At 42.6% G+C, this 10,618-nt stretch overlaps 2 protein-coding genes across 3 annotated transcripts in view; both read left to right on the top strand.

Moving 5' to 3' along the window:
- The window catches only part of id3 (inhibitor of DNA binding 3), a 3,902-nt gene extending 2,782 nt beyond the window's left edge, over nucleotides 1-1,120 (top strand). The window contains exon 3 of the mRNA XM_031846985.1: nucleotides 378-1,120. The gene's annotated coding sequence lies outside the window, so the exon portion shown is untranslated. The remainder of the gene's footprint in view (nucleotides 1-377) is intronic.
- A 3,602-nt stretch (nucleotides 1,121-4,722) lies between these two features.
- e2f2 (E2F transcription factor 2) overlaps nucleotides 4,723-10,618 on the top strand; it is an 11,475-nt gene continuing 5,579 nt past the window's right edge. For both annotated transcript variants that reach the window (XM_031846975.1, XM_031846974.1), the window contains exon 1: nucleotides 4,723-5,512. In XM_031846975.1, the coding sequence (XP_031702835.1) occupies nucleotides 5,237-5,512 (276 nt within the window). In that variant the 5' untranslated portion in view covers nucleotides 4,723-5,236. The remainder of the gene's footprint in view (nucleotides 5,513-10,618) is intronic.

The following is a 10,618-nucleotide window of genomic DNA, read 5'->3' as shown; positions in this document are numbered from 1 at the left end:
GTGTGTGTGTGTGTGTGTGTGTGTGTGTGTGTGTGTGTGTGTGTGTGGAAACGGCATATCTTGGGGACACTCGCTTAGAATTCCAACAGTGTGTTGTTTTGACTTAGAAAATGACATGACTTAAAAATAAAACTTTTATAACATCAGCGAGAATAGTGTAGCCTTTGTTGAGACGAAGGTCTCGTTGCCCTCCACATTAGGGTTGCCAATTAGACAGGCCAGTGACTGTGTAGCGGATTCATTGCTATCTGCCTGGGGTTAATGAAAGTTCCATGCTAGGCGCCAGTCTGTCTGCTCTCCTCTGCAGGGAGGGAGGGGGGGAGGGGGGGTGAGAGGGAGAGATCTGACTTCACTTTTCTTCCTTTCTCTCCATGCAGGTGCAGGGAAACACATGTCTCCACTTCACTCCGGGCAAGAGGACAAGAGGGGCAGAAAGGGTGGGATAGGTATTTGGGGGAGAAGGAGGAGGGTTTAAAGAAGAAAAGACAGACAAAGTGGACTGTTTCCTAGATGAGTGGGGATCAACAGTGGTGCATGAGCATGAAAACAGAGACTCATTCTTTGGCCCCTGGACAGACAAATCAACACACCAAAGCAGAAGCCAGGATTGGAAATTGAAAGCAACCGGCTTTGTACACCCTCCTCCAAAAAAAACCTGGGATCCCCTATCGGTAGAAGTAGAAACATTGGTACATTGTTTTATTTTCCTTTTTTTGTGTGTTGCATTCCAAACCTACTTTGTGGGTTAAACTCCACACCCAACCAGAACCCTCTCTACACCAAGTCTCACATCATCTCACATAATTATCCCTGTATAGTTTCCCCCCATCTAATCTGAGTTCTAATGATCTGGAGACTGTTGCAACTTTTTACGAATGTGTACATATCTGCTGTGGGTATGTAAGGTGTGAGTCAATTTGGATGTTGGTGTTTCTTCTGAATGGGAGTTTGGGTTTTATTAGGTATAATCAGAACTCTATACTAGAGTTAATTGTGAATGTTTGTAGGGATTGTGTTATTTCTACAGACAATGCGCTGTGAGTTTCATAAACTCTTAATTATAATGTTTGCTTTGTATGTATGTTCTTATGTAATGAAATAAAAAAAAAAAAAAAAAAAAGATATGAAACAAATTGGCCTTCGTGGTATCCATTTATGAAATAACGACTGAGTGTTATTCAGAAAATGAAGGCGATGCTGACGTGACTTTTGTTTCTGGATGTCAAGGAAATGCTGATACAACAGGATGTATTCAGATGAATCTTGAGGTTGAGTGGTTGGAAATCAAAGGGAGTTTCCTTGAAGTGTTTCTAATTTTCCAAAGAATGAGTTCCCACCATGTGTACAGCAGTAGATCTTCCTTCATGGTGTCAGAAGAACGGATGTTACATGATCAGAAACCAACCATTCCATCATTCATAAATCTTGAAAGCACCGGACATTCATGACACCAGATCAACATGTGCAGAAATGTGTTTCCTTGGAAGCTGAAGAGCATCACCTGTAAAGTAGCATTCATTCAACTCTACCAATAAGAATACTTTTGAAAGATCTTTTTATAGGCCTATGATGTGACTGCTTCATTTGTGTAATAACAATTAGGTGGACAAATATTACAACTGTCTAAATTCGTGTTACTGTACTTGGCTGGTCTCAAAAGTTTACCAAACTACTCCACCTTGTGGATTCATCTAGAGTGTTAGGCATTAAATGTTGACATATTACCAGTCCCTCATCTGGACCATTAGCAACAATAAAGAATCTTGTTATTTACTGTTTTACCAAAAGAGACTAGCAACAAAACAGACTCCACAATATGTTGAGTTGAGTAAATGTACCTCGTTCTAACCTTCATACTGCGAATAATAAGGTTGCAACTCCATCTAGTGGTAAACATGTGTTATTGGCTCAACATGTTCAAGCTGGTGTAGCACTTAAAAACACTGTACATTCTGGAGACTTTTAGGAAATTAACTACAAGGCAATAAATGCTACTTTTGTGAAATTGTTTTTAAAATCCATTTATTATTAAGACTGTTAAGGAAGTGATGAACTTGTTGGTAAATTTAATCTTACAACTTTACTTATATTATATATGCTCTTACAACCTTAACATGTTTATATTACTATCCATACTACCACCTATAGTGTATTTGTGTTTATACTACACTATGTATACTCCTGCACAATATATTATGGCTACTGTATAGCATATTCATTTCACACTGCTCAAACTGTACATATTTAGTATATTCATATCTACCCCTTACTGTTTATAATTTAATTTCAGGTGTGTAGTTAGATCAGGTGTCATACTCGTTTGCATTATGCTGTAAGGCATTAACGTTATTTGTACCTCAAGTATGTAAATCAGGGGATCCAATATACCATGAACACCTTGATTTATATAACCATTGCAAAGATTGGGCGAAAAATTGGGACAGAGTAGAATCAACACCTTTTACAAAGGAAGTATTATGTGAGACTGCATTAGACAGTTTTCATCTGCTTCATATATTTTCTTTGTTAGAATATATGGATATATTGACCATTTATGTGTTTTTAATTGAAAGCAGCAAAAAGATAAACCAGAAACAATCCTCAGGGCTTCAGTACTGAAGACCAGATCCCAGTTCACGCCACAAGATGGGGATGTTAAATTAGAATGCAACAACTCGTGTCCTCCTGACATCCCAGGAATTTAAGCACTCTGGACACAAGATCAGCTTTTTGCTTTGGATGTCAAAATGAACTTCTGCAGGTCAAGGGTTGCTTTGACATAGAAATGCAACACTTTGACATTTGTAGAAACCCAGATTGGTTCGATATAAGATTTAATAAACAAAGCAAGTCCGGCCTGATTGCAATCCATGTAACTCACCAGTCACTTGAAGTACATACAACCAATTCTGAATTGGTGCAGCGGTGTCATGTTTTAGCATTGGTCAAACAAAAGCCCACCGTTGTTGTTATTTTTGTTGATGTGATAGCACTCTGTTTGTCTGGCCCCATACTTACAATGACTTTAAACACACATGACACATTTGCTCCATTTAAACTAAACATTGAACTTGATGGAGTTTAGAAAACAGTATTCCATGGCAAATAATATTATAGAAATAATAATGATATCATGGCTTTGCTGATTCACGTATACAGTATTGTGTCTCCAAGTGTTATCAGTCAGTTCATTTTAGTCCAATGCATCGTTGGACTTTGCAGTCACATTGGCCCAAGCTCTCTTATTAAGAAGACAGTGAAAGGTTCCCTTATCATTTGGTTAATATTTTTACAATTCAGGCCACATTAGATTCCAAAAAGGATCACAAAATCTGAACAACTATGACTGGACAATGCAGCACCTCGAATGCATTGTACTATATATCTTGTAGTTTGATATGAAAGAGGAAGGAACGGAGGAAGGAGGTGATTTAAGTTGCACTCTGTGGATTTACAATTACAATTCTGTCAGTATTAATCGTCTCTCTTATCTGTTTAATGTTGCAATAGTATGTGATATTCACAGTACATGTTTTACCCAAAAGAGAATTAAGAATAATCTAATCCAGTGTAATATGTAAGCAACTGTGTCAGCTTTTTCCCTCACCCAGGATCCTTTAAATATGTATAGTATATAAAGTAATTTGGTGCTATATTGACTGAATAAAACATAACTAACTTAACTTGCTTTCAGAACATTATTGGATTTGATTGACTTGAAATTCTGATGAAATGTAGTTCAAAACGCAGCATGACAATAGGGCTCGCTTTGGATGGGAGTCTGTTTTGCCTTGGCCAATGGGGGTCATGTCGTATGGCTTGGGTCTGGTAGCTGTGGGTGGGGGAGGGGTTGTTTTCTTTCAATATCTCCTCTGAGCCAATAAGCAAGAGTGGTACTGAATGAATCCAATTATCATCTACAAACCATCCCCAGCAGCACCTTGCACCAGGCCACTATACTTTCATCAAGTGGATATATGGGTTTCCACGCGCAATGAACGGGCTCCTTTCTTATTATAGAAATAACCCATGAAAATCATTTTCATACATCGTAACATATTATTTATTATCTAACATTTCCCTTTAATTTCAATTGCAGTGTCTCCAAAATTGGATTAAGACAGTTATTTGAAAAAGATATGCACTGTATCTGATTTCTCCACTTCTTCAGTGAGGCTAGACCTCATACATATTTCAATGTATATCAAATTACATATTCAAATATCACAGTCCAATTTTAAAATAGGAAATTACAAATCTTTTGCCCATACTACTCTTATAATTTTTCATATTAGAAATTTAATTGAAGCTAAATATGATGCAAGATATGAGTAAATTATGGGTCAATGCGTATCATGGCCTGTGATAACCACAAAACCTTCTGTAACAACAAAGTAACAACCCTCTTCTTATACATCATATTGTCTGATTATATAGACTGGACTCATTCAATTCAAAATAATAAGTGGTCATTGTCTCCAACTCCAGCCTGGTGGATAAAAGAACCTTATGTCCCGAAATGACGCTACTGTCCCTTTAAGAATACCAGCCCCATCCGCGTACAACTGTTTTATGCAAATTTGACAAGCCGAACGTGCCGTGAGCCAACCAGAGGCGAGCTCTAACCGCGGGAGATCTAAATTTCGCGGGAGGAAGTTTGGCGCTAAAAAAGCTGTTCTTCCTCAGCTCCTGTGCTGTTGTATGGAGAGCGGAACTGTGAGGTGAACGGACAAGAGTCACAGACCGGGTCGGATTCCGCATCAGAGGGAGCCACTATAGATTGTAAATCTCACGGAGGAACCTGATCTCAATGAGACGTGGAAGCCTTCTGGTACTGGACTTTAAAATACTGGATGTTTTATTTTATTATTTAACCAGCAGCTTGTTGTAACCTGTAGGGCAAAGCTTCCTCTGCACTTTGTTACTGGACAAAGGATAACAACACCGACCAGTCTTCCGTAATTTACTGACGAATATTGTTAGAAAATACGGCTGAATTGTCGGTTTATCCCATGCATGCTGCATTTAATAGATGGATTTCTGCTGTATGAGTTGCTCTTGACTTGTTTTTTTGTTTACGTGAGTTAAGTAATATTCGCAGGGTAGAGACATATGTTCATACAAAGCCTATAGCAGCAACTTGCTATAGCAGGGGAACGATTCAGCAGAGCATTGATCGGTGTGCTTAGCTATACCAAGCTTGACCAATCCGGTTGAATTTAGTTTACTCAAGAAAATGATGCGGATGCCGAAAGGTGTCTCTCCGGCTTCGGGTCGGCCAGTAGCGGGACTGTCTTGCCCTCAGCAGAAGATCAAGGTTTTGTTCACCGGAGGAGTGAAGACCGAGTTCTTCAGCACCGGACTGTCCAGCCCGCCGATGAGCACGGTACCGGCGGGCTATTTCACCCAGATCTGCAACACCGCCGTGGCCGAACAAAGAGCCAACAGCCTGTATTCAACCCCCCACGGACCAGAGGCTAAACCCATCAGATCATCCTCCGGGCGACTGCCGGTAAATCATCCAACACACACACACACACACACACACACACTGCACAACAAGCTTGCATCACAAATACACACTTTTATAACAGCTAAATACAAAGTGCGTCCAGTGTAGTGAGTTATGTGGGCGGACTGATTATGGATTTCCAGTGGTATGCGTGTGTAGCAGCGTTTGGGGCACGTTCAAATGTGTTTTGACGTGATAAGCCACAGAGGAGCCACTGTGACTGCTGCTGGATGCGTATGAATGGCGTGGGTCCCTTTTGCCTGCCATGCTAAGTGTGACATCTTTCCCCCCGCAGGCCAGCTGTAGCTAGACAAGACCAGAGGCCGTGTGTGTTTTGGGGGGGGGGGGTATAGTTGATAGTGTTAGGGGCCCCTTGCTTGTGAAAAGAAAGGATGAGTGGCCTCCACAGGGGGAGATAGCAGCTTTTACACTGGTGGCAGACAATAATGTCAACACAGCATTTTACTGTTAACCACTGTGAACTCAAAATCAGCTCTACTTTGACGAGGAGTGTCCCTAAATCATGAGTAACACTTGTCGTTGGACAGCTTTTTTTGTGTGTGTGTGTGTGTGTGTGATTACACCCATGTGACAGCTGCTCCAAGTGCACCTGTCATTGAGGCAATGCAGGGCCTGTGTAACCTGCTGACATCACTGTAGGAAGAAGGTGGAGGTCAGAGGTCATAACTGGACAATGGGTGGGTTTTCCGGCTCATGCGTGTGTCTGCTCAGGTGAAAAGAGATCTTAGAAACACTAAACAAAAATCACTCTCGACTGCGTGATTTGTTCCTGTAAAACAAAGACTAAAATGGGTTGATTGAAAAGCTTTATGATCTGAGAGGATTGGATGACACTCGGCAGCGTGTTAGTGCTTCACAGCTGCTGGTGCTTGTTATAGTTGGTCTCTTCTCTCTCTAGCCAGCCGGCCTTGCGGTCTTTTAGAGTTAGTGAGAGTAGGGCTAAAGGGGTTAGAGTGTGCACAGGCCAGGGTCTTCAAATCTCATGTAAACCTTTTGCACTAATAGGCCCTTCAAGAGGATTAGGTGGACATAAGTAAAGTGAGAAATAGGCTACCACCTGGCTTATCATACGCAAAGGTGAACTTGATTACAGCTTTGTCAAATTCCTTGTATTTGTAACATACGTGGCAATAAACAGTTGTGATTCTGGTATTTCTCGGGGGGGATTTGTACATGTCACATGTTCGAATTCTCCATTTTGTTTGCTGACTTGGAAATGTATCCCCCCCCCCCCCCCCCCCCCCCCTGTTTAATCCAGCATTAAGACCCGCTCATGTGACAGATAGTTTGCCTCCAACGTGCCCGCGCTGACATAGAGTGTGTTGGATGTGGGTCGATAGGTTTCATTTGCACACGTGATGCGAGGCAATCATCAGAAGATGGTGACATGCTGCTGATAGTAGAGCCAGACTTCTGAGTGTGTGTGTGTTCTCACTGATAATGCTGTCGTCCATTCTGCCGCAAATACACTACACAGTACAGCGTTTGTAGTGACGGAATTGTTTTCTTTTTTTTTTGTTAAAGATAAGCAAGTGCTCGTAGTTATTACAGATTACCACAGCTGACCACAGTTAAGGTGGAGAGAAGAGTGATGCACTTTTGAAACTGCACAGCCGGTTTCAAGAGTCCCATGATTATGAAACTTCCTCCACACATTTCAGTAAGTTTGATAGACCTTCAGTTCTATCGGGGGGGGAAAGCACCACGAAGTCTTAAGAACAAATGCTGCTGAGAGTAGGTGATGGCCTTGTGTCTTGTTATACTAAATAAACATAACTAAAGTTGGTCCCCTTGCTTTTTCTTCTGGGGTTTTCTGAGAGCGTAATAGTCTCAGACACGGATCTGAATTTCTAAATTACTGACAGCTGCATCTGCAGTGTTTTTAGGGTCATGGACGAAACGCTAGGATATTTTGTCTCCTCTAATTCCTTAAATACAGAGATTCGAGATTCAGAACGGTATCCAAATTGAGTTGAGCTTGTGTTTTCAGCCACAGAGCATCACTGGCAGCAGCTGGCAAATGATCTGGTTTCATACAACCTGTTCACAAATGTTTTTTTCCCTAATTAGTCCCTCTACATTAGCAGCACGTGACAAGACAATAGATGCAAGGATGCCATCCTTATGAGGATGTTTAAAGGGATTTCAGTTCATCACTCAACTTGAAGATAGTAACTAGAGAGTGTCCTCTTTATGTGCTTGCTGACACAGCGGCTTCATTTCATGTTCAGTCATGGGTCTCATGTTTACAGGAAGTGCTGCTTCTTCATGTGTAGCTCACTTCCTTCAACTTACACAGCATTACAGTACCAACGGTCCTTTTAGCTTGGCTCAGCATGAGAACCAGCAACTCATCTATGCCACAGTGGTGCTGTGTAATCCCACACTTGAAAGCTTTCTCGTGGGGTATATGCTGTTGAAACCCCTGAGAAAGAGTTAATGTTTGACTGCACGAAGGTAACTTTAGCTGAAGAGAGCTCCTCTTTACTTATTAATCATGCCGACTGTAGTAAAAGGCAGTGAATGAGTGATTGTCATGTGACTTTTAACCATGGTGTGTAGACTATTGATGATGTTGTGTTCCTCTGGTTTCCTTTCGGATTGATGGTGGTGTAAATGTGTTACAGGATTCAGGCCTCCCACCAAAGTCCACCGACGAACCTTTCTCTCTATTACAGCTGCTTTCTATCCAATCTCGTCCTCAAAGCAAACCGATGAATGCATTTGTCTGTTTCAGATGCAAAAAGCCACATTTACTACAAACCAAATGGCAGTCTGGGAACAAGATGCATCAGCATAATGTCCACCAGAAACAAAGTCCCACTTATTCCCTGCTTATGTCACATGTGGTGTTCCCAGATTTTTCATGGGAATGTGAGCAATCTGCCAAAACTGCATCAGCACTGATATCAGCTCTATGAATTACTCTTTCTGTCTATTTCTGGGGAAACAAACATCTTTCATGTAACTCCCAGTGTCGTCTTGAATCACCTTGTGGTTCCAGAGATTCTTCTTGGAGCCCCTCTGGTGAGCCCCCCCCATTCAGACCGTTGACACTCGGGTGTGACATTGGCCACAACTCACCCGAAATCTCTCTGCTTCTCTATTCCCTCTCATTCACCTTGTTTCAACCTGATAGCCTCAGGCCAGCGGTGGCCCTGGAGCAAGTTGTCCTCAATGGGGGGGGGGGGGGGGGGGGGGGTGGTTTGCATTTCAAAAGCAGCCTGCTCCCCCCTCGCCTCTCTCCACCACCGACCCAAATGGGCAGATCCAACCTTCTCTTTTACCTCTTGAGAGCCATGTTGACAGTCTCATCAGCCGTGTAGGCATTGCTTTTCTTTTAACTCCCCAAGGGTGTGGACGTGAGGGGTTTGTGTACACAGATATTAGCAGGCATACTGTAACTTGTCCTTGGCTTGGATGGAATTTGAATCCCATGCAGCCTGACAGACCAGGTGTGTTGGTTTTGAAGAGAGGCCGCGACTGCAGAAGTCCTTCACGTGACATGAACTGCCACTTTGGAGATTTCACCAGAGCAGCTGCAGGAATCGGCCTAAGAATGTAGAGCCGACAGAAGAAGCCACGTGCGGTGCTTTGGGCGTAACTGGGCAGGCGAGTTTTGGAGATAAAGAGCTCATCAGAGTGTTTTTGACACAGGCCTATCCCATTTCCTCTCACAGCCATTGACTGAACAACAGTGGCTTGCTGCACAATAACTACAACTGACTTTGAATTGAGTAAAACATGTGCTATAACGATAATAATTTCGATGTCCAGAGGTTTTGTCTCCAGCAACATGCTTGTGTGCTGGCCTCTAAAGCCACAAACAGCCGTTCTTTCTACTACGCAAAATGGTGTTTGCGTAATATCGTTGACTCACCAGAGAAATCCCTCATGCAAAAAAAGGGAGCACCCAAGCCCATACAGCTGCAGGGTGAAACCGTTGGTTCCCCTCTTACAACATGTCACCATGGCTGTGGCTGCGACTCTCAACTTATAGACCTACAAGCCTGAAAAATGTAGACATGGTGCAGCTTGATCCGTAAATTTAGGTCATGGAAGTTAACCGTATTCTAATGTCAAGGCTGCTCTTTTTTATTCGTTACTTACACTGGAACTGACAATCAAGTCAAACCAGACAGATCTTCTCTCTGTTTAACTACAGCGGAAACTGACTCCTCCTGCTAATAACCGGTATCTGATTCCTCTCTACTGTCAGGACTCTGAGCCAACAAAAACACAGCTTTTAATCCCAGAAATAAATGCTAGCAGTCACCGTTTTGTTCAGGGTAGCCCTGACCTGTGTATTTCTCTGTCCTACTGAAGTTACTGTATACGCTGTGAGGATTAAAAGCCGCCCCGCCAGCAGCACACACACTCGCTGTGCGGCTCCAGATGTCTCCAGTCAACAGGTGGACATGTCATGGGAGCACACTGGGACAATAGCACCCTTCATTATCCCCACGCTCAGACAGGCGCATCCACACGTGGTTAAGTCAATTCAGCACTTTTTTTCCATCTCTGAAAAAGTCCCTTGCCTAAACCTATTAGCTAAAGCACTGCAGTGACAAAAGGGGATTACTGTTGCCAAGTATTTGCGAGGAGACTTGGAAGAAAGGCGAGTTTGTGAGGCAACACAGAGCTGAAAGGATAAGAGAGCACACAATTATAGATGACCGAGGTGAGGTCCTAACCAGATGCGGCCAATTACCCAGCAGCCTCAGTAACGCTGTGCTAAAATCCCACTCCTTGTTAGATCAGTCACCACAGTGTTTTGTGTGGGATTGACCGCAAACTCTCTCGTCCATCGTGTTGGAGTTAAGGAGGAATTCTGCGTGTTAGGGTGTCGCCACCTTGTGCAACTTGTCATTTTTCAGACAGTTGGTAATTTCTCAATCCTGTGAGGGGATTGGGTTCATGTGACTTTCACTTTTGTTACGTTGGGCCGATGTAGGTCACATGAAGATAGTATATTGTAGGTTATATTGTGGTCCAAAAGTTGCAGTGTAAGATGCAGTGCAGTGACAGTCAAGTAATCGTGTGTGTGTGTGTGTGTGTGTGTGTGTGTGTGTGTGTGTGTGTGTG

This window comes from Anarrhichthys ocellatus, unplaced genomic scaffold (genome assembly GCF_004355925.1).
Source record: "Anarrhichthys ocellatus isolate YVR2014 unplaced genomic scaffold, GSC_Weel_1.0 scaffold7, whole genome shotgun sequence".
Classification (NCBI taxonomy): Eukaryota; Metazoa; Chordata; class Actinopteri; order Perciformes; family Anarhichadidae; genus Anarrhichthys; species Anarrhichthys ocellatus.
Note: the sequence above shows the minus strand (reverse complement) of the source record. Positions and strands in the feature narration are given on the sequence as shown.